Source organism: Phallusia mammillata, chromosome 3 (genome assembly GCF_965637545.1).
Source record: "Phallusia mammillata chromosome 3, kaPhaMamm4.hap1.1, whole genome shotgun sequence".
Lineage (NCBI taxonomy): Eukaryota > Metazoa > Chordata > Ascidiacea > Phlebobranchia > Ascidiidae > Phallusia > Phallusia mammillata.
Window position 1 is genome coordinate 24,178,710 of NC_137254.1, and position 23,911 is coordinate 24,202,620.

Sequence of the window (23,911 nt, forward strand, 5' to 3'; positions counted from 1 at the left end):
ACTGATTATTTTTATGCTTGCAAGTCGTCCGACAGATTGCAGGAACGTCATTCACCGTTTTACGTTAGGTACAAAAATAACTTAGATAATTTTAATACTTCGCAGGTGTGCAAGGATCACATGTATACCAATTGCGACGAAAATGTTTATTGCAACCCTCAGTTGTGAGAGAAGGTACTGGAAATTATTTTAAGTAGAATTTGCGCAACCTCGCAGTTAATGCTTGGAGATTTAACTCGGCATGACACAAAAGGCAATCTTTCAAGCGAACAACTTGATGCGTACGAAGCATTTTTCAAAAAGTGTGAAATTTTGCAACAAGCTGGTCACCAAACTATTATGGTAAACAATCAAACTCAAGGTATAATTGAAGAACATTTCGGAGACATGAAAGTTAATTTTATTGATGGCAAGCGTGTAGGGCGAATTGACGACTTCGTGGTAAAATACTTCAACGCCATAAAGGTTTTACAAAAACAGTTCGCCGACTCTGTGCAACACCTTACAACAACTCCTAAAAAAGTCTCGAAAACACAATTGGTTCCGTTTACAACTTCGATGCCTATGGTTGTGTCTAGGTTTAAGAACAGAAAACGCAATGCGACCAGTTTTTACTCGTCACAAGGTTTCGTGAAACAGCTAAAATATCAAAATAAGGCAACTTCGTTACAGGACAGTACCGAAATGACAGACACCCCAGTTATTCCTGCTTTCATATTTTGTCCCAATAATGACGATGTTGTTGCAACGTGTAAACCCGTAGCAGGTCTCGTTTGGAATAAAGTTCCTTTAAACCCAGTAACAATTGCAAATTCGGCTCTTGTTATGCCATGTAATCAAACGTTATCATGGCTGGATTTGTGCTCTATTTGTCCTAAGCCAATTGGTTCTACGTACACAGCTTTGACGCAAAACGCATATAAGTCCCACTCCGATACAACGCTTGGTTGGTTAACAGACAAGGCTGTTGATCATTATATTGCACGAGTTGTTCGTCTTTGTAACTATTTTCGTGCTGATCAATATGGATACATCTCCACGTTATTGGCATCAGAAATTTTAAACGGCAAGAAATTTAAGAATATTCATAGGGCATTCAAAGAAATTGTTCGCAACGTTTTGACGTTTTTGCAAAAGAAGTGTTGTACTTCAGTAAACCCTGATAGAACTCTATCCTTACAATGTTTTTCGCAAACGTATCCTTACAAGTTAGTTTCTGTGGTAGTTCATATGGGATCTAACGTTGCATCTGGTCATTACGAGTGCTATAGATTTGATGAACCAGGATTAACCCTCTTCAATGATAAAATGGTAAAACGGACATTATTTGAATGCGAAAAAGAAAACATTCTGACTGGAAGTTGCCTGTTTTTTAAAAAACGAATCGGCGGAGATGTTGACGCAATTGCCAAAACTCTAACTCCAACGACGTCAGTTAAAGTAATAGTTAGACGGCGACGTCACTGCAACTTGTCATCTGTTACAACGAAAGACATTGTTGTCAGCAAAGACATAGATCTACAGCAATCAGTTGACGACAATTTAATTCTGATTTCGGACTTTGAAAACCTACACTCAGAAACAAAAGAAACGTACAAGTATATTGCTCACAGTCTGCATACAATTCTTTCCAAAACGTTTAATGAAGCCAAATGCTTACCCGAGTGTTATCGTATGTGTTTGTTTCATGAAAAGCGCAGAAGTGAACTGATTCGCATAAATCAAGAATTTAGGTTTTGTAAGGGTTTAAATAAAGAATGCCTTGAGAATGTTGTGCGCTTTGTTGATCACAAATTCTGTCGTTCTCGCGTGCGGCAGCGTATTATTGGACAACAAATATTTAGAGAATCTTATGTGGGAAAAGAACTGAAATCTGAATATTCGCCATCAGGAAGTTTGATTTCTTCCGCGCTTGAAAATACTCCTTCTGATGTCAACTTGTTTTTAACCCACGTACTAAATTTGGAAGCTTATATACATGAAGGTGAAGAATATGTCGTACGTAGAAATGGGTATGTCGACAAAAACTTTTCAATGATATTAAAAACGAATACAAATGTTGATCTTCGTATTAAATGATTCCATCAAAAAATTGCATGAAAAAAAATCGCATTGCATGAAAAAACTGCATTTCCATGTTACAATGTTGCGCTATGTGCATGCACTGCATGAAAGCTAGCAGTTTTATTTTCTTTGTTTGGACAAATAATTGGTCAGGAAATTGTAACCATAGCCCAAAAAACAACAGTACATTGTAATGGTTAAACTACTAAATTTGTCCAAACAAAGATTTTATCTGCAAAAAATCAAACCACTACTACTGTCGGAACCTTGACGTTGGTGTAATGGCTTTCAACCAATACCGGCAAAATAAAAATTGTAGGCGAACAGGGTTAAAATAATAGGCCCTAAAAGATTTCAAAAATTGTAATAAAGTTAGCGTATTTTGTCAGTTTCGGCATTTGGCCCAAAGTGGGTGTTAGTTAATTGCATTTTGCTGTAATCATCGAGTCGGGTTCACTTTTTTGAAAACGGATTAATAAAATAGACTAAAAGATGAGGCAAAGCTGCGAATTTAAAAAAAATAATGGGCCCGAAAAGATTTCAAAAATTGTATTGAACTTAGCGTATTTCGTCACTTTCGGCATTTGGTCCAAAGAGGGTGTTAGTTAATTGCGTTTTGCTGTAATTATCGAGTCGGGTTCACTTTTTTGAAACCGGAATAATAAAATAGACTAAAAGATGAGTCAATGTTGCGAATTTAAAAAAAATAATGGGCCCGAAAAGATTTCAAAAATTGTATTGAACTTAGCATATTTCGTCAGTTTCGGCATTTGGTCCAAAGAGGGTGTTAGTTAATTGCGTTTTGCTGTAATTATCGAGTCGGGTTCACTTTTTCGAAAACGGATTATTAAAATAGACTAAAAGATAAGGCAATGTTGCGATTTAAAAAAAAATAATGGGCCCGAAAAGGTTTCAAAAATCGTATTAAATTTAGCGTATTTTGTCAATATTTTGATTTGGCCAAAACGTTCGTTGCGCAACCATCCTTGACGTTCTCTCGTATCGCATTCCTTTTTTCGATTTTATTCTGGCAGAATGACAATGGTCCAAAATAATGTAATACGTTTGTTTACGAATACCATGACGTTTCAATTTCTATGCTTCGTCATCATTATTATGCAGTTTTTCAATGCAAGTGCGTTTTCAATGCATGCGAAGTATCTTAGCGCATTTCAAAAACTTTAAACGTTTTAAGGAATACCTTGGCCTCAGTAAAGAAGTATGCCCAAGTCTTATTTCTTCCGACCTAAAAGTGTTTTTGCAGAAGTTTCGGCTCATCTTAGATAACTTTAGGCGGGAATCTTAAAAATTTCACACTTCATTTCATTCGATTTCGAGCAACTAATCCAAAAACGCTGATGGCTTATGGCAGTAGTTCTCAAACTGTGCGTCGCGACGCCCTGGTGCGTCGTTTCAATTTTCCAAGGGCGTCGCAGAATATTTCCGTTTCGTAACTTTTTGTTGTTGTATCAATTAACACAACTTTAATAATAAGTTTCTTAATTGACTTTAATTTGCTCGTGCGTCGCAAGTCCAGAAAACTTTTCCAGAGGCGTCGCAACAAAAAAAAGTTTGAGAACCACTGGCTTATGGTAACGTTTGCAAGTGCGCGCGTTAGAAAAGTCATTTTGATTTGACTTGTTGATCATAAAATCGGGAATCATTTGTTTTGGTTTGTTGATGATTGAACCTGAAGTTTTTCCTTTGTGATACGAACTAAGCTGACATAGCAAAATATTGAAGAGATCCAAGGAAAGATACATCATTGGTTTTGAACTCTACAACAGATGATTGACGGAAAATTTTGAGGTTGGTGGTATAAATACACAAAATACATCTTTCATTATGCATCTATGTTCAAATAGATTTCAGTTAATGATTATTACAGTTTATACATACTATTGCTGGACCTGTATTTTTGTTTGTAATTGTTTGAAACAGAAATTAACACTAATTGCATATTGATGCATTTTTAAACTGCATATTCTATTTTTTGACACACTAATTGATTACTAATTACTATAGTAATGTCAATACAATTCTAATTTTATACATTTGTTTGGACAACAATCTTAAATTTAATATCCCAGTCTAACAAAATCCACCAGATTATCGCACTAGCATTTTGAAATTTTTGGAACAAAACTGTGGTTTGAAATCTAGTTGTATTCCAAAATGCTTTTGTAATGCATTGTTTATGTCCTCTTGACTTGCATCTTCACCTGGAAAAAGATCCCTGCACCTGATTTTTTCTGTAAGAGGATCTGGAAAAACTTTTTCTATTAACTTTGTTCCCCATAGTATTTTAATTCCAGTTTGGTTGAATAACTGCAAAAGATCAAAATGGGCTTGTTTAGCTGTGCCTTTGTAGATGCATGAAGTTTTGAAATTTGACCAGTTTAGGTGTTAAATTTGTATGGCAAGCATGTACAGTTAAGTTATACATTGTATGCCACAAACAAATTGTCTGACTTTGGTGCCCTTAAATGTTCAGGTATTTTCCATAAAATAACATTTGTTTTCATAATTGTGTTCCCGAATTTATGCACAAAGCTGTTATCGCTTTTAATATTTGATTTTGGACTCTCACTTTACATTGTACCACATAATCACTTGTATCCCCATCCCCAGTTGGTGAAGGAGATACAATTTTGGTTTCTGAAAATTCTGATTTCTTTTGTTACCTCCAAATGGGTAAATCATTTTTCATGCAGTCAAGCAACACACATGCAAAATTTTACCTCCAAAAGTGAGTTGGTCCTTAGAAATCCATTAGGGATTATATTGTTAGCAAAGCCATTTCGAAAGTTTTCCCATTTTTGTGGAGTTGTACTGCATAAAATGTCCATGGATAGTTTTGTTGACAAAACACACTAGCCATGTAAAAGTTACCTAAATCGGAATATCATATTCCAATCTTCACAAATGCTGTACCTGCTTGTTTTTCTTTTCTCTGAGATAATTCTTTCCCCTGCTAATTAATAAAATAAATTTTTGTTGCAATTAAGCTAAAATTGAATTTGCACACAAACATAAAAAACTAACTGTCCATGTGAAAGGATTGCTTGTGCCTCTTTTCAACATAATATGAATCACAATCATCTTCCACTTTGCGTAAGCGATAAGTACCGCTCATTTCCTCCTGTGGTTTCATTGATATGAGTAGCTTAGGCATGAAAAATGAGGGTGCACCATATCCAACATCAACAATCCAAATTTCTGCATTAATTTGCACCTTCAAAGCATTGCAAAAACACGTTTAGAAATAGAGCGGCAATTTTTGTTTCTTTTTTATTACATATTATGAAAAAGCATTTATTACAATACGTTTGGGTTCGTCTAAAACTCTAAATATCACGTTACCGTTACCAGTACATAACGGCATTTTCAAATCCTGAGATCGTTAAAAGATAGGATTGTATAGGTAGTTAGCGCATTTTAAGTGAAGCAACGGCGTGTCTGTCTCAAGCTGACGTAACGCGCTTTTGTTTTTACGCCTTTACGCTAGTTTATGCGGCTTGTATTTAACTATATTATTGACAATCATGACTGATAATTGAATTGTGTAGACCAGTGCTTTTCAACCGGCGTACACGGTGCTCCCTAGGGTGCACCAAAATATGCATAGGGTGCACCAGTACGAAAAAGTATACACAGGTGCATCACAAACTTTTATTGAACCATGAATATTTGACTTTCAGAATATTAGAAAAAAGATGTAGCTTTTAACTGAGGTATAAATGAACCTCTGTATTTTTTTTAAATGTTGATGTCTAACACTTTCAGTGTGGTTGACGTATATGTCTACGTCAAAAGACGTTTTGCGTATGGTGCGGATTGACGCTAATTGTTTTTGATCAAAAATGCGGCCTTTATGTATGATTTTTCATATCGTTTTTACCTCAGTTTGCCTTTTAAGTAAACAGGGTGCATGAGTTCGTCACAACAACTTTAAGCGTTCACCAAACCAAAAAAGGTTGAAGAGCACTGGTGTAGACAATAGTTGCTTGACGAAAAGTGTTTTAAACTTAAGCATTTATTCAGACACTGCAAAATTGTTTCGATTTCGGCTAAACAACACCAAAATGTTGCCAAACGGACAAGTTCTTTCAAAAGGTTCGGCGAAACGAAACTTTTTACCATCAGTACAAACCTTAAGCAAAAGGTGGTCATAGGGAGGTTTAAATTCATCCTGGCCCTGCAGAAAACAGCTGCCTTGTAACAGATCAACTTTATACCCAAGTAGCTTCAGGAGTTCGCCAAATATTCCATTTATTTCAAAACAAAACCCACCCCTGCCCACTTCAACTATTTTGTGGTAAATCTTTTCTAAGTCAAACTGTTTTCCTTCGCCCCCGTACAAGTCCAGTGTATATTGATGTACATGTGTAGCGTTACACCAACACAGCTTTTTAAGGTTGTCCAAATTTGCGACTCTGCTGCCTTTGTATTCTATACGTTGCAAATATTTCTCAACTTCCATGGTATAGTTCTGCTCAAAAGCAAGTTATGTTTGATTAGTAACGGTTAAGTTCATAAAGCACGTGGGAATGCTACATTTTCCTTTGGGCAAACTGCAATTTTCTCTTGTAATAACGCGTTTCATTAAGTTTCTTGCAATAACTACAGTTTTACGCTGCGATAACTTGCATGTAAACCTTTAGGGAATAAATTGTTTTAACAATTATACCGAACTGGAAGATACAAAACTAAAACACTTTGTTTGATGTGCACACTTCTTTGCTGCTCTGAAAGTCACTGTTGGCACTTTGCACATCCCATGAAGTATACGAACATTTAGGCGCAATTGTGCGGTTAGACGAAAATGTTTACTATTCAAACATTGCTTAGTCAGCCGATACATCAAGTAGTTTGAAGTTTAAACACCACTTCAGTGTATTGCGAATAGTACGGTACAACGACGGTTCAAAAGCGCATGTACCTAATATGTTCTATAATTAAGATGAACATTGAGCTGGATTAGCTTGCAATTGCAGCAGATATATATATATATATATGTATAAATATGAACCCGCTTCTGTCCAAATCTTAAATCCATTTTTTGCGGTAATATTTCGTTTTGCTTTTTCCAAATAAAATTTTAACACAGCGCACGTTTAAATCATAGTGCGCCATGGCCTATTAAAGCGTTGTACCGAATCAGCTGGTCTTCCAAGTATTCCCATATGGCAAGGCACATGCTAGAAACATCTAGCCTTCTGTGGGATTCGAACCCTCGACAGGCTCAAGCCTATGTAGCTCAGTTGGTAGAGCGCGAGTCCCGGAAAGACTCCTGTCGTGGGTTCGAATCCCACCGCAGGCTAGCTTTTCTAGCCCGTGCCTTGCCATATGGGAATGCTTGAAAGACCAGCTGATCCGATACACGCCTCTCCTAGGCCTGGCGTACTATGATGTATCGATATGTATGCCGTGATCGCTGGTCTACATCGACGCTCCAGGGCTGAACCCAGTATAAATATGTTGATCTTAGCGCACATTTAAAGTTTAACTATATTGTTAAGCTTTAGTTTTTAAATAGCAATAGCGCGACAGATTTTGACATTGTCTGGACGGTCCAACGTTTTAAATTTATCGTCATTATGTAGAAATGCTTAGGCACTCACGGCCTTGAAAAGTAGCTTTACAAAACAACGAAATTGCCAGGGATGTAGAATAAAACGGAACGTGATGATGACAATTGTTTTGTCGAAATAATTTGTCTTTGTTTTACTTTACATCGCTGGTAGTTTTGCTTTTAGTAAAGCTAGTGGTGCTGTTTTTCCTGTTACTGCTTGCAGTCATAAATTGGATTTTGATTACTTAATGAGAATTTACTGTAAATGTGGATCTGGGTCGTTATAATCTCGTTGTGCGAAAAAAGCCAGAGGCTGCAAATGATTTAAGCATTAAACCAATGTCAACAAACAACGACTAGCGAACAGGTCACTCTTCTCAATCGTACTTAAATTTGTTTCATAAGCGTTCGGAACACATTGCAATATACAGTAAATTCAAGTGTCATGTTTTCATGTAGACTGGCGTGGGTTGCCAAAAGGTGCAATTGCGTCTGCGTTTTTTTTTGCGTGCTTGCGTATGCAAGTTTGTTATTGGATTAAGGACAAATTAGTAGAAACCATTATGCCAAATTTAAACCTTCACTTTTTTCATATTATGTTATACAATATGTAATAAAAAACCTTGGTGTTCATCAATCATGTTTTGCCAGACTTGTTCATTAGTGAAACCGAAGGACCTCCCGCTATTCATTAAATCGCCACAATTGTTAACTATTGAATCACTTCCTTGTTCCTTGGGACTTCTATGTAGTGTCTGACAGTCTGGTACACATATTAAGGGATTTAAAGGTAACCACTGGGCCGATCGAGCCAAATTTTTACATTACAATCAAGGAAACCATTGACTACAATTTCAGCACACTAGGGCTGGCATTTCTGACTTAAAGAATAGGTAATCCTAAAAACAAATATTTCTGGGTGAATTCAACTAAAAGGTACCAAATCATTGAAAATACTCTACCAACCAACAAAGTATGGAACTCCTTTATCCTGTGCTTTAGTAGGTAATGAAATAGGATAAATATATGGACAAAAACAATAAGTTGCATAGATTTACAATTACTTGCAGGATTCTTCTGTTGTTTTAGCAAATAATCTCTTTGAAATTTTTGGATTGAAACTTTGGTTCGAAATCAAGAGTAATGCCGAAATATTTTTTCATAGCATTGTTTATTTCATCTCGACTTATGTTTGTAAGGAGAAAGATCTGTAAACCTAATCTTCTCTGTAAGTACATCTGGAAATACCTTCTCATACAGCTTAGTTCCCCATAATACTTTAAGACCAGTTTGAGTAAATATCTGAAAAGTGATGAACTTTTATTAGCCAGGGCACTTATATGGTTAAAATTATATTTTTTCTCTGGTACATAGTAACAACTGTAATGAATTCTAAAAAAATGAAAATTAATACCATAGACCCCAGTGAGTACATTGTGGTGGTACAACAAGCTCTATCACATGCATTGTCTAATATAATTCATTCAATAGGCTTGATTGTGCAAGTTGCAGCTAATGTCCTAGAAAAGTTACATACCACAAAATACTATTACAAACCTGTACAAAAGAGTTGACCATTAAAAACCCATCAGGTTGGTTTAAATGGCTATCCTAGCCTTCTTTAAATTCTGGCCACTTGTGTGGAGTTGTACTGAAAAAAAAAATTATGTCAAAATTTTGGTAATGCAGAAGTAGGCTATAATCCAGTTACCTAAACCGAAACAATATGTTCCAATCCTTTGAAATACTGTATTTGCTTATTTTTTCTTTCTTGTTTTCCATAATTCTTTCACCTGCTAAACAAATTATAAATCATGTTTATACAACTAAACTAAAAGTAGGTCATTAAGCAGAATTCAACCAACTATGCATGTGGAAAGTTTGCTTGTGTCTTTTTTCTACAATATATGAGTTTTCCCCATCACCATTCGCTTTGCGAAATCGATAAAGGCCAGACATCTCTTCTTGTGGCTTCATGGGCACCAGTTCCATGGGCATGATAAATGAAGGTGCACCATAACCAACATCAACAATCCAAATTTCTTGCTTGATTTCAACCTTCAAAACAATAACATTTCTTAACACCTCTTTTGTGTACCCATTATGCTAGCAATGTATTTGAAAGAGCTAAACTTAAAACAAAAATTTCTCCACAATAACATGATACATGCCAATAGATTTTAGTCCAAATAAGTTAACCACCTATTCTTTACTTGCCATTTAAATAACAATAAGTACAAATACAATAACATGTGCACACACCTTCAACAAGAGATGATCAAACGGAGGGTTAAACTTGTCTGGGCCTAACTGAAAACCACTGCCTTGAAGAATTTCAACATTAAAGCCCAACAAGTTTAGCAGTTCACCAAACAGCCCGTTAAGCTCAAAACAAAACCCGCCCCAACGCTTTTCAACAATTTTATGATAAATCTTCTTCATGTCAAACAGTTTTCCTTCGCCTCCAAATAAGTCAAGAGTGAAGTGGGGAACGTGGGATGCATGACACCAACACAATTTTCTTAGATTGTCCAAATTGATATCTCGGTCACCATCGTATTCTATACGTTTTAAATACCTTTCCACATCCATGGATTTTCCACATATTTGTCAAAATTTAGAGTTAAACGTCGAAAAGAGTAATAATCAGGGGCATATACATGTATTATTTATTCCGCTTAAGGAAATTTTCCTTGTATGTGCTATGCCGAGCGCGAATACTTAGTTTACACCCCCAACGACCAGTGGTTGTTTCGTTGCCTATTTCGTTTTCTAATTCAAAACGTAAGCGGCAAAGTACTTTGTCCAGAACTGTGTGCCGGCCCAAACTCGAAAGTGCAAGCCCCCAAAAAACGTTGGATATGCGACAGGGTGTAGCTAATTCAACCATACATGCCACCACATTCAAACGTATCTAAATCTAGGCGCATGACCAAAGTTTTGTTGCAAAGTTTCAATCTATTACCATGATGAGCCTTGTCATAATCTGCTGAAACGTACCAATACAATCGTTTGTACTACACGAAACAATTTATTTTCAACGTATCTGGCATTAAAACAGTAAATACACCATGAAGATTCTTTTAATAATGAAAAAATAATAATATCCGCACAGTCGTCCCAATGTGCAATAATTTCCGTTTTGTTTCCTGGTGCGGAAAAAAACATGAAAATTGAAATAACTAAATTACTGAGCTGTCGAAACCGTGCTTCTCCGAGCAAAATTCGGTTTGAAATCTAAAACAACTCCAAATATTTCACGAATCAAATCTTTCAACACTTTCCACTCTTTAGCTGCATCTTTTCCTGGAAGCATTTCAGTTCGTTTGACTTTCGCAAAGTGGCCCAAGAAACTGCGTCTCGATAAAGATACTTCCCCACAATAGCAATGACTCGGAGTCGGTAAATCTCTTTAAAAAGATACATTTGCAATTTAAAACCTTCGAAAATCACGCTGTATAAGCAAGATTTTCCGGTTACCTGAAGAAGCGTATTTGTTCGAAAAAACGACAGTTCGTCGTCGAAATGTTGATTCCATCCTGTCAAAAACTCTTCGAAACTATGTGGTATATCGCTAACCAAAACAAAAATGAGGGTTAAAAATGTCAAATGTTTGCGAAGTTTTACACAAATACGCCCATTTTCAACTTTTATTTCCCACTCTGAATCAACCTCGTATTTGCTTAAATGTTGCTTTCTTTGCGTTTCGTTGATTTCATCAGCTTAAGTTTATGTATGTTAAAGTTTGCAACGATGGATAGTTGAACAGTTTTGTTTTTTGGGCTTTCACAAATTGTGCTGCTTTACCATACAACCAAGGCCTACAAACTGACTGTGCATATTCACTCACACATCTAAAATACACAGGATCACTTGGGGCACTGTTACACCAAGTAATATTGAGTGCCACCAAGCGATTTAAAGGTCCAATAAGTGATGTTGAGGTTTACCAAGTATTGTTTCGGTGCAGAAAGCGATCCTGTATATTTTACATGAATCGTGGATCCAAAAACACTTTGTTTATCTTCTCTGATCTTTTTGCTTACTGTCAATGATTTCTTTTCGACGTTTCTCAATAAAGTATTCATGTTGATTTTCCTTTGTTTTCCTCAGGCGATACAACCCCATTGTTTGTTCTTGAGGAATCACAACTTCCATCTTAAGTGGAAGATAAAGCGAAGGATACCCGAAACCCACGTCTACTAAACCAGCTCTGGCCGTCGAGAATGACCTTGTGTAAAAAGAACATTTTTAAAAGAATTAAGGTCTCGAAATACAGGTTCGTTGAATGCTATAACCGGTAAAAACAGATTGGTGTAAAAATAGCTATACACACTAGTGCAGCGGTTCCCAACCTTTCTGGTGCCGTGACTCATTGGGAACGCTGCCAAGTCGCAGTGACTCCAGGGTAAAATTAGAAGGCTACATGATAAAATTGACTGTATTTTTTTCTCAACAATGAAGTGGTCCATGAGTTTATTTTATTGGGGCTAGTGGTTCATGGCCTGAAACATGTTTGGCAACACTGCCTTATGCGACCCCAGTTTGGGATGGCGACTCACGGGTTGAAAACCGCTGCACCAGTGGAACATCATACAAATATAACTAACATAAACGTTTTTTAACGCAGAAAGAAAACAAACTAACAAACCGCTGTTTTTGCTAAAATATGTTTACGTTTTTTATATTGTCAAATTGTTTGTACATCGCTTTTTGACCATATAGCTATATAATCTTGGAAGGTATTTCAAAAGTAAGTGATTACCATATTTTCTCCAGGTGGGATGAAATTTTAATGGAATGTTTTTACAGTTCCACTGTGAAACACCGATTGCCGTGTTTTGCCCATTAGCTTAGAACAGTCGATCTACTATAGTTGCAAAACTGTAAAACATGTTTTTATAGGTATACCATTGAATTTTTTTGGCGGTGGTTGGTATTTGGGGCTCTTGTGATATATATTATTTTCAGGCATACAAAGATACGACATACATCTACAATTTCATTTAATGCCTTACCTGCAGAAGCATATGGTTAAACGAAAAGCTGAATTCGTCTTTTTCCTTCATGTAATACCTGCCTTCTAGCAGAAGTACTTCATAGCCCAATTTTGACAGTAATTTACCGAATAGGCCGTTTTGCTCGAAACACACTCCACCCCTGCAATCCTCCACTATATTTTTATATATCCTGTCCAATTTAAAAACTCTTCTTGGACCTCCAAACCAATCTCAATTTTCCTGAGGTACGCTGGTTGCGTGACAGCGACATAAGTTTATCAAGTTTGAAAGATTTGGTTCTTTAGTCCCAAAGTAGTTAATACGTCTCAGGTATTTTTCAACATCAAACGTTGGTACTTCCTCCATTTTTGAGCTTGCTAATCAACCAATACTTATTTGCGCCACTACGTTACATGCACTTCTGCACCAAAAAATTGACTGTTCGTGCCGTGATGTAAAGTTTCAGTGGACCGAATCGTTGACCAATCAGTCAACCGAAAAGACAAATTGTGTTTTTTTTGTTTTATTCACAAGTGGCCCAAGGCTATCTACAGGTAAACTATACTATGTTTACATTTCACGCTTGGGCTGAGCGCAAAACTTTGTTTCCAGCATGTTTCGAATTTTGTGGCAAAAAAGTAGTCGTGTTTCCATGTAAGTAATATGAACTGACATAAAAACTGTTTGATGTCTTAACTTTTTTAAATGCATGACATTGCTGTTGCAAATTCAGACTCAGTTTGATCAATCAGACATCCTTTTTTCTTGAACTCTTGCATTGGATGTTAATTTAAATCAGATGGTTTCGAGCTAAATTTGGCTTGAAATCTAAAACAATTCTGAATTTTTCACGAATTAAATCTTTCAACACATTCCACTCTTTAGCTACATCTTTTCCTGGCAGCATTTCAGTTCGTTTGACTTTTTCGCAAAGTGGCCCAAGAAACTCCATCTCGATGAAGATACTTCCCCACAATAGCAATGACCCCGAGTCGGTAAATCTCTTCAAAAAGAAATATTTGTAATTTATAACCCTTTGACAACACAGTAAACAAACAAAGTTTTCTCTGAAGGCTAACCTGAACAAGCGTATTTGTTCGAAAGAACGACACTTTGTCTTCAAAATGTGTCTTCCATCCTGGCAAAAATTCTTCAAACGTGTGTGGTATATCGCTAATAAAAACAGGTAGATATAGCCCACGTTTGATTGGTCCATTAGTTGTTAAGTTTCGCACAAACATGGATGATTATTATTTTTAAAAGTTCACCTGTATATAAACTTTATTTCCCACTCTGGATCAATCTCGTATTTGCTTAGTTGTTGCTTGCTTTGCTTGCTCTTTATTTCACAAGCTATAGGTAGTGTATTAACATCTTTACCGGTTGATATTTTGACGAGAATTCAGACAATTGTTTACCATGTATTGTTTTATACATTCTCCAACAAAAGCACGTTAAATTAGCAGTTTTGATTGAAATTTAAATCATTACCTTTTTGCCTCATCTGTAAGGGCCACGCTAGTTTGCGAGATACGTTACAAAACTGAAATATTGAATTTAACTTACAGTCCATATCTCTGATTTCTTTGCGACGTTTCTCAAGGAAGTATTCATGTTCATTTCCCTTAACCTTTCTCATGCGATATATTCCCGTCGTTTGTTCCTGAGAAGTCATAACTTCCATCTTGAGTGGCAGATAAAAAGACGGAAATCCGAAACGCACGTCTACTAACCAGTCCTGACCTTCGAGGGTAACCTTATTTACAAAAAAACTTTGCTACATCAGACACCGTAAAGGCGCGACAGACATTGTCATATGGAGTTAAACAGTATTTTAACCATCTTTATGCTACACGGCATAGGTAAATCTAGCCTTAGATTTGAACACAAGATTACTAAAAATATAAAACTTTTGTACTACATGGTCAGTGGCGTAGCCAGGGAGGGGCCAAAGGGGCCATGGCCCCTCCCAAATTTTCAAAGTTGTACATTGATAAACTTTAATTTAGTGTAGTTTCGTCCCTCATCATTGTGGTTTCGTCTCTCAACTATCAAAGGAATATATAAATTACTAAAAATGGCTTTTGTCACCAAATTGTAAGCCGAAATTCATGCTTTTTATAGTTATGCAGACATGGAATTAATCAATAAAGCGTATGGCTATCGTTACGTGTTTGGTAAAAGCACGCCGAGCGTTAGCAAAAAGTTGTATAAGACAACAAATTATTTGGCCCCTCCCAAAAGTTTTGGCTGCCTACGCCACTGTACATGGTTAGCTGTTGTTGTATCCGTAACGACAGTAAAACGAAGTTTCGTTTACATAATCTAGTTGATTTCGTTGAAAATAGGCAAAATCAGATATAGCTTTGTTTAAATTGTTCCGATCTATGTGGTTGATCATACAACTTTGTTAAAGGGTAGAAGGTTTTTTGCAACTCAGTGAAAGAGAACAGTAAAATCGCCGAATCCTAATATCAAACAAAGCATAGCATAGCTGAAATAAATAAAAATCGGTTTATTACAATCCCTTACCTGCAGAAGCATATGGTTGAATGGAAAGCTGAATTCGTCTTTTTCCTGCATGTAATATCTGCCTTCTAGCAATACAACGTTATAGCCCAACTTTGATAGCAATTTACCGAAAAGTCCGTTCTGTTCATAACATACACCACCTCTGCCTTCTTCAACAGTATTTTTGTATATTCTGTCCAAGTCTGGAGCCCTTAGTTGGCCTCCAAACCAATCTAGATTTTCTTCTGGTACATTCGTTGCATGACAACGACACAAGCTTGTCAAGTTGGTAAAATTAGGTTCTTTTGTTCCAGAATAGTTTATACGTCTCAGATATTTGTCAACATTAAACACTGGTTCTTTCTCCATTACGAATTCGGTTGATAAACCGATTTCCTGTTGTGAAAAGTTGTTGATTCCCATATCCACTATTTGCTTGAGACTGTTAATCACGCCCTGCCTATGGTAGCTAAACTCCAAGTGCATTTTTTAAAACGACAGTGCATTTTTTTCAGGATATCAATATATGTGGCTCGAAACAGGAACTTTTGTTACCAACAGTGCAAGTGGATGATTGTAATAATGGTTATGTGATGCATTATTAAATGAAAAACTTTCAGTAAAGGTTTAAACACTTTAGAATTTCTAGAAACAGTAAATTACCTTTCAAAGAGCAATTCATTTAATCACTTGATTGCCTAAAAGCCACTCAACATAATTTTGCACATACTATATTTCAGCCTATTTTTCTACCACGTATCTGCAAAAGGAGAAGCTTTTGTACACAAAGTTTAATCAACTGGTCCTTTAGAATGCAGTTTCATTTTTGCAAAACATTTCATATTTGGTGATAATTTAAATCAGCGTGGTCCAACTGCAGGCCCACAATTTGGCCCACGAGATAATTTTATTGGCCCGCGAAAGTCCCAACATTTTAATGACAACTATAAGTTTTGTTTTCAATAATTCCATGTTTTTGAAATGTGAGGATTAACGCACACTAAATACTGCAAAATCTCCTATTGTGACGCATGGCAAGGCATTGTTATGTAATAAAGGGTTCTGCTTCTATAAACCGTTGGGGGCATTTTTGCACTAGAGTGGAAACTGAATGTTTTTGTCAGCTTCTACTTAGTAAATAACTATAAAATAAAAAAATAAACTTATCTATAGATAAAAAAGTTTTTCCTGCAAAAATTTAAACCTTGGCCCGTGTAGTAAGTTAACAATTTTGAATGGCCCGCAACAAAATAAAGTTGGACCACACTGATTTAAATCATCGTTTAGCCTCATTTTTATGATTCAAGAAATAAAAGAACATATTTTCAAAAAAAACAATCAGTGTAAATGACATAAAATAATGATTACCTTAATATACATGGCTGCATAGATTATCCATTATTTTAACTTGTAAATTTTCCCAAAAATTACCACACATTTCCTTGAACCATTTGTGGTAAAATGTAATTATGTTCTTAAAAACGTAATTATAGTACAAGTTAATTCCTAAAAACACTGCAAAGCTGCTGGTGTTTTTATAAAAACAATTTTCTGAATAAAGTTCTTAATTGGAAAGGTCAGTCAATTTTTGCTCGGCGCAAGTTCTTCAAGTTTTTGTCTCTTCTTGAAACTTTGCGCTTCTCTTTTTCTTTCGCTTCAATTTGTTTTGAAAGTTTGTATGCAAGCACTGCACTAATAAAGAAAAAAGGAGACAAAAAGAGGAACACTGTTGTGACAAATTCCCATGGATCTTTTGCAACCCAAGTCAAAAGACTGATGACCCAGTCGGGTGGCGCATTTTCGGTTCCAGTAGGTGGAGTAGGACTCGAATCACCTACAGCTTCATCCATTTTGTTATTAGATAAAAGTGTACAATGTGTTTTACTCTGCAGAAATAGTAAAACAATAACATTAGAATATGCCAACATGTTTGTTAGTTAAATGGCCTATTCCTATCTCAACTGCTTTGTATTATGTATGATGTTCAATTTAACTTCTATCTGTCCTTAATGAACAATCACATTCTCAATAATACAACAAATTCATGCTTCATGACACCATGTGCCTAAATAATAATAATAAAACACTACAGTGGTTTTAGGTTCTTGGGCATCACATTATTGCCTGATTAGCATAAATGTTTGATAAACTTCTACTCTCCATTGTGTTGCTCTACATTTACCGGAGATATGCAAATGCAAAAAGTAGTTGTCCTGTTCCTAGTTTGGCCTGAAAAGTGAAAACCCGGATATGAAAACAGAACTGTTTAAAAGCAAAGGCAATTAATAATAATAAACTTCTGAAACAAGTTTCTCGAGTCGATCCTCAACCCTCTGTGGCGCCATCTAATTTCCAATGAGAGAAAAGTCACATGAGAGTGACAAACTGGTAATCATATCATTGTAGTAATAAACAAGTTTATGTTTTCTCGGTTATCTATTTTAAAACTTAAATTTGTCTAAGAGGACATAACAAACTTGTTCTTTCAACAAAGCGATAACATTTGGAACGTACAACATTTGAAACTTTACCCGGCAATCGGTATTACTTTGCTTCGGAGAGATAAAATTTGATAATTTGATAATTTTCAAACATTGTAGCTTCGCGAAAATATGTCTTTGCTTGCAAAAGATGTTTTTTTAAATCAAACGAGAAAACATGATTCGCTCCATTGAACACAGCTGATCGGCACTGGAGTAAAAAGCCACGCGTCCCATAGCAAACGTCTTGTTGTTTGTTAACCTGAACGTAAATGTAGTAGTCAATAAAAAGGTGGCAAAGCGAAAGAGCAGGCAACAGTGTCGTTATAGCAAAAACGTGAGGCACACTTAAAAGTCTTAAGTAACAATAGTATGGTAAAAGTCGTTAGATACATTATAGCGCACCAAAAGCAAAATTTCGTGTTATCATGCAGAATAATGATGTCACCAGGTCAAACTAAAAATGTACCAAATTTTGTGGTTGTGTTAAAGGCTGTTTTTACATTGATATGTATGATTATTAGGATTTGTCTTTTTTAGGTGGATGTAACTGATATTTTTGTTTTTAATACAAGTTGTCAAAGGAAAAATGTGTCGAAATCTTCTTGTTCTTTTAAGCATTGCATTTGCATGTATTCAAGTTGCTATTAGTGCCAAAGACCTGGATCTATATTGTGGAAGTAAGTTCAATTTTTTGTACAAACCTTTCTTGCAACATTAAATTTATAAACAATCTAAACATTGGTATTGTAAATAGAAATTTTAATTGTGAGTTTACAACAATGCTAACCTGTTTAACAAATTCAATACTTTCCTTGGTAACATTAAAACTGCAATTTTAGCCTGTAAAGCAATTGTTAGCGAAATTGAACATGGTGTTGGACAAGTGGACCCTAAGAAAAAAATTGATGTAGGAAGTTTCAGAGTTGCACCTGATGGAAAAACCAGAACTGTTCAAGTAAGTTTTCATACAGATAAAATAATCTGGTAGCTATAACATTTTTTAGAAAAATATTGGCTATTTTTAGTGACAAACCTCACTATTGTGCGAGGAAACACTGTCACTTTGAAATGTTTGTATGTTTATTATTTGTTAAATCTCTCCCTAGTATTGAAAAATAGATTGTAGTAAATAACTTTCAAGTTATAACTTTTGAATTTTTTCATAGAAATCATATGCCAGATCTGAAACACATTTGACTGAGTTACTGGAAAATGTTTGCAATGAGGTTTCAGAAAACTATGTTGAGTCAAAAGACGCCAATACTGGAAAAATGCAGTAAGTCGACCATTTTTCAAATACAAATTTATACACGACAATCATATTTATCTTCAATCTCTCTACTACAGTGGTTCTCAAACTTATATGGATCACGTACCACCCGACAACTTTTTCTATCGTTGTGTACCACCTAAACCAGTGGTTCTCAACATTTTTGTAGTCCCGGACCCCTTTTATATAGATTTAAAGTCTGCGGACCCCCAACTTAATTTACCGCAGGTCTTTTTATGTTTCACATTTTTTTGCATTATACGTTATTACGCTTTAAAAGCATTTTTATTCACCTTCACAGTTCTTCAATTTCAATGAAGTTTCTGTATCGTAGCGGTCAACACAACAAATCGGTACATTTTCTGGCATATGTATGTACATTGACACAACGCTTGTCTTATAAAGTCTATTGTCTATGTGTGTTATGATGTCACAATAGGGAAAACACTGTCAAAAAGTAATTGTTCTTGGCCCAATTAAGGTGTGATGCACTTTTATGCAGGATTGTAAAAACGGTTGAGAAACTAAAAAATATTTTTCTGTTGAATAAGAATGTCCAAAACACGAATTTCGCCCAAACTGCGGGCTGATCACTTGGGTTAGTTGCGGTGCAATTTTAGATCGGACTTAAATTAGGTATTACAGAAAGCTACTCGCGTACCACTAGTGGTACACGTACCACAGTTTGAGAACCACTGCTCTACTAGCTCATAATTATATTACGATTAAATTTACATATTACAATAATTTGATGTAAATGAAGGAGGCTTAGTCTGGATAACAAATTTATGTATAGATTGTTTTTGTACATGTTTATCATAAAGGGTGTGTTTATATATCAACTAGTCCTGTAATCCTTTTTACCTAAGAAATTTACATATTTTAAAACTAAAATTATGATCATTAGTGCACTATTTTTGTATGTAAGTGTTTTCATTTTGATAGTAACACAACTTAATGAATACTTTTATTTTGCGACAGGTCACATAAGTGTTACAACAGTAGGCTAGAGAGCAATTTTTCAATGACTTTAACAAAAAATGTAGAATTCAATTTTCAATTAAAACGAATTATAAATCTGATTTGGTTTCGAAATTAGTAAACTGGTTGATTGTGTTCAATAGCAAGTTTTACACAGTAATGCTGCTGTTGTAAGCCTAATGTAAAGGATATTTGTTGTAAGTGATTTAGCAACTATTTTGTATCTTAGGCTGAAACGAATGGTCACACATGATGGAAAGATGTCTGGTGATGTAGACTTTCAACAATTGATGGAGGATAGCAAAAATCAAGATGCAAAAACTCCACCTGACACCAAAACCAAGAAAGTCAAATTCGCAGTAAGTCCAATCAGGTCTTGTAATATTTCCAAAACTTTGAAGTTGGTACGCTTTTCCAAGCAGTCAAAATCATGATGATTTGAAATCCCCACAAATTATTAACAGCAAAAAACTGCTACTATTTGTTTGTGGATAAAAGTATTCTGTATGAAGTAAATTGATTTACAAAATATCTTTCTTATTTTTAGTGTGAGTCCATTATTGAGGATTACGAAGATGACTTTTTGCACCACTTCAAGAAAGACAGTCCAGAGATTGCAATGAAAATTTGTGCAGATGCTGCAGGTAGGTCTAATGTTTTTCAACCAACAAACTTAACTCCAGCTATATATATATACTGACAGTAATAAATTTCTTGACTTCTTATTTTTAGAGCTTTGCAGCAGCACAGAAAAAGATGAGTTATAACCTCTGTCAGCTTTGATTCTCAACTGTTTCAAATAAGCTTTATTTAGGAAAGTTTGTTCAAAAATGCAGTTCTGCCTTGAAGTTCCAATCCATATTAAAACTATTCCTGCAGAAGCTTTAAAAATGTTTGCACTTACACTTTACTTGGAGCTAAAGATCTCGATTTTTTAAGTATACAGGGACATCATAATGCTAAGTGCTTTTTGGTATTTATTTTTGTGATTGCGAAGTTACATTTGATTACACTTTATTGAACAAAAACTGTGCCTTTTGTAAATCAAGCAGCAATGTTACAGCAAGGGCACAATATCAGTGCAATTTTGCAAAAAAGCTCTGCTTCGTACACATCAGAAAACACACTATTTTTGTAGGTAACATGTGTCAGTGCATATGCATCTCAACATCATCACACATTCATTGATTTAATTTGTTTAAAAATTGGCAATAAAACAACATAATATTATTTTGACGTACCTTTACATTCAAACAATAAAATCATCTTTGTGTAATATGGTGACTTAATTGGAAAGTACAACACAACTTTATGTGTTGAAAGTTTAAAATATTTATCCTATCTTACATGTTCTGTGCAAACAAGGAGGTATAGCAAAAGTATCAGTAAAAGCAGGACCAAAAGCAAACGGATTTAGGCTAATACAATGGTAGCTTAGGCTAGCTGAGAAAAACTAAATGGCCACTTAAACCAGTTGGTCCTGTATGGCACTTATTCAGACTCGCTTAGGTATTTGTAAATTGCGGAGAAATCTTTTGATCCATATCCTTTTTCACACAACATACGATAAATCTGATGAGCTGAAGCTCCAAGTGGTGTTTGCGCATTCATGTCACTTGCAGCAAGCTGTGCTAGTCCAAGATCCTGGTAGTAATATACAAAGGAAAGTTTATTCTAAGTCATGGTAACAGGTTCATAACAAAAAAGGCATTGTAAGATTGAATGTACTTTTAGCACAAAGACATGTTGGAGTAAAGAAAATGTACCATGCTGCTTCGACAAAAAAAAAACTTGGTCAAACAAATTCACAAACCTGCAACAAGTAGCTATACCTATATGTATTACATATAACAATATTCTGTGAATAGGCCCGCAATAATGTTTTCTACCAACTATAGGTCTTTTTTTTATTGTATTTTTCGACAATCAGGCGTCAGTCCGAGAACTGAAAATTGCCCTTTGTCGCTCACGGGGTTCGAACCCAGGATACTTCCGGGGACGAATCTCGATCAGGTGTATATGGGTCAGGCGCGCCTGGCCATTCGGCCAAGTTCCCGCCCGAATAGGTCAAACATATATATGTAACCAATTTGTTGTCACTTAAGCACATTAATATGTAATGTAGAAACTGTACCTTGTACATTAGTGCAGTTCCAAAACCTCCTTGGTAATTGTTGCTGCTTGGGACACCTTCCAAAACTCCAGGTACCGGGTTGTATGTGTCAGATGACCAACAACGGCCACTGGAAGTATTCACAATGCCAGCTAACACTTTGGAGTCCAGTCCCAATCTGAAACATACATTTTGCAAGTCTTGTTATGTGATTGATAGAAATTTGCATGCATGCAAATATATACATTAAAATTGATTTTCAAGCCCTTTGAGACATTTTACCTCATGCCTAGGTTCATAGCTTCCGAGACACCGATCATTGAAATGGCAAGAAGCATATTGTTGCATATCTTTGCAGCTTGTCCATTCCCAACAGCGCCACAATGTACCACATTCTGTAAAACATATCGCATAGGGATCACTAGACACACAAAGTAGCCGAATCCAACAAAATGTAACTATCAGAAAGCAGTACAGAATCAGTAAGGCATTTGACCACATCTTCTTTGCCTCCTTACCTTTCCAACATGAGCCAATAACTTTTCTGCTTTCTCGAAAGGCTCTTTTTCTCCTCCAACCATAAAAGTCAGTGTCGCTGCTTTAGCTGCACCTACCCCTGAAGTCAGTATGTCACAAAATCAGCTTTTGAATACATAACAGTTAAATGCATGTTCGTTATTCACATATTCTGCTTATACTGCAAACTGGATTCCGAATTTAACAACCAGAATTGTGTAACTTTAAAAATGCATAAACAAAGCATGTAAAAAATGGATGTCAAATGTAAAACATATGCTTATCAAGCCTTTTCTAATTTTGCAAATCAAACTTGCGTTATAAACCAGGTAATTGCAAACATAATGGTCAGACAAGATGAAAAAAACTGTGTATGATTTTGTGCACACCTCCAGAAACTGGTGCATCCATATAAAAAGCAGACTTTGCTGCAGCTGCTTCAGCAACTTTTTTAGATGAAGCTGGATGTATAGTTGAGCTGTCAATCAGAATGCTGCCATCCTGAACAGACCTATAATATAACATTAACAACACAAATAACTATCAGATGTGCAGCAGGTGAAATTCGTTCTTTCATACTCAAGAATTCCATTCTTCCCCATGTACACCTCCTCCACATGTGAACTGTTGGGTAACATTGTGATGATTTGTGAAGCTTTTTGTGCTACTGCAGATGGAGTTGAAGCAATCTGTCACAAATAAAAACAAGGCCTTATTCAGGGGATGATCATGGCATATAGTTACAAAACACAAAAAGTTTCCTTTGTTCATTTATCTTCTTTATACCTCAGCACCAGCATCTGCTATTGCCTTGGTAGCAGCATCCATAACATCATATGCTACCACTTTATGGTCACTCTTCAACAGATTTAAGGCCATTGGTCCTCCCATATTTCCCAGACCAATGAATCCAATAGTACCGGAGCACTAAAAAAATGATATTGTACCATAAAACTGTAGTTTTGCAGGAAAGATTTTTTTACCTTATTTCGCTGAACTTGATGAAAAAGTTGGGCTTGGGCAGTCAGATTGCGAAGAGACAAAGTCCTTAATACGCTGGCCATGTTGTTGTAGTAAAAAGAAAAAAGAAAAAAAGATGCTCAAGTCAAGTAAAACCTAAAAAAACACACACAAAGCAATCGAACAAAACAAAAACTCGTTTCCTAATTAAGCAACACTTCGCTTGTTTTGTACAGGCATTTAATACCGGCGCATCTTATTTGTTTTTAGGCTAGTAAATTGTGAACGAAGTTTTATGTTTACACTACAGTTTTAGTCACTTGAGCTAGAGGGCATTTCCCTTCGATGAAATGACCCTTGACCTGACTTTGCCGTTTCATAATGATACGCCCAACACGTTTATTTTGTCTTTCTGTTAAGTTTCGACAAGCTTTTAAA

General features: G+C 35.7%; 4 protein-coding genes and 1 non-coding gene across 7 annotated transcripts; 2 read left to right on the forward strand and 3 right to left on the reverse strand.

Annotated features, from left to right (window-relative positions):
• Window positions 1-3,871: 3,871 nt before the first annotated feature.
• On the reverse strand, window positions 3,872-5,374 carry LOC145217825 (uncharacterized). The gene is made up of 4 exons (XM_080085166.1): window positions 5,110-5,374; window positions 4,957-5,038; window positions 4,806-4,896; window positions 3,872-4,392 (listed from the first exon to the last, which is right to left on the reverse strand). Exons 1-4 carry the CDS (start codon window positions 5,237-5,239, stop codon window positions 4,174-4,176), a joined length of 522 nt encoding a protein of 173 aa, XP_079941292.1. The 5' UTR covers window positions 5,240-5,374; the 3' UTR covers window positions 3,872-4,173.
• A 1,939-nt stretch (window positions 5,375-7,313) lies between these two features.
• On the forward strand, window positions 7,314-7,387 carry Trnas-gga (transfer RNA serine (anticodon GGA)). The gene has a single exon. It is a non-coding gene; the product is annotated as a tRNA-Ser (tRNA).
• Window positions 7,388-8,621: 1,234 nt separating this feature from the next.
• On the reverse strand, window positions 8,622-16,728 carry LOC145217819 (arylamine N-acetyltransferase, liver isozyme-like). Of its 3 annotated transcripts, XM_080085159.1 has the most exons (9): window positions 15,172-16,728; window positions 14,206-14,395; window positions 13,908-13,992; window positions 13,719-13,812; window positions 12,658-13,642; window positions 12,405-12,523; window positions 11,686-11,870; window positions 11,120-11,213; window positions 10,651-11,049 (listed from the first exon to the last, which is right to left on the reverse strand). In XM_080085159.1, exons 1-5 carry the CDS (start codon window positions 15,634-15,636, stop codon window positions 13,430-13,432), a joined length of 1,047 nt encoding a protein of 348 aa, XP_079941285.1. In that variant the 5' UTR covers window positions 15,637-16,728; the 3' UTR covers window positions 10,651-11,049; window positions 11,120-11,213; window positions 11,686-11,870; window positions 12,405-12,523; window positions 12,658-13,429. The 3 variants fall into 3 exon arrangements, with proteins under 3 accessions (XP_079941287.1, XP_079941285.1, XP_079941286.1); XM_080085161.1 differs by lacking the exons at window positions 12,405-12,523; window positions 12,658-13,642; window positions 13,719-13,812; ... (1 more) ...; window positions 14,206-14,395; window positions 15,172-16,728 and adding exons at window positions 8,622-8,941; window positions 9,197-9,290; window positions 9,351-9,435; window positions 9,505-9,697 and having other exon boundaries at window positions 9,902-11,049; window positions 11,686-11,759; XM_080085160.1 differs by lacking the exons at window positions 10,651-11,049; window positions 11,120-11,213; window positions 11,686-11,870; window positions 12,405-12,523; window positions 13,908-13,992 and having other exon boundaries at window positions 13,450-13,642.
• Window positions 11,855-20,881, forward strand: LOC145217823 (protein canopy homolog 2-like). Its single transcript, XM_080085165.1, has 7 exons — window positions 11,855-11,918; window positions 18,171-18,310; window positions 18,473-18,588; window positions 18,800-18,909; window positions 20,114-20,243; window positions 20,432-20,528; window positions 20,617-20,881. The coding sequence occupies exons 2-7, from the start codon at window positions 18,220-18,222 to the stop codon at window positions 20,649-20,651; spliced, it is 579 nt and encodes a 192-aa protein (XP_079941291.1). The 5' UTR covers window positions 11,855-11,918; window positions 18,171-18,219; the 3' UTR covers window positions 20,652-20,881.
• LOC145217820 (3-hydroxyisobutyrate dehydrogenase, mitochondrial-like) lies at window positions 20,844-23,798 on the reverse strand. Its single transcript, XM_080085162.1, has 8 exons — window positions 23,497-23,798; window positions 23,300-23,440; window positions 23,093-23,202; window positions 22,903-23,024; window positions 22,516-22,613; window positions 22,280-22,392; window positions 22,019-22,175; window positions 20,844-21,528 (listed from the first exon to the last, which is right to left on the reverse strand). The coding sequence occupies exons 1-8, from the start codon at window positions 23,575-23,577 to the stop codon at window positions 21,376-21,378; spliced, it is 975 nt and encodes a 324-aa protein (XP_079941288.1). The 5' UTR covers window positions 23,578-23,798; the 3' UTR covers window positions 20,844-21,375.
• Window positions 23,799-23,911: the final 113 nt, after the last annotated feature.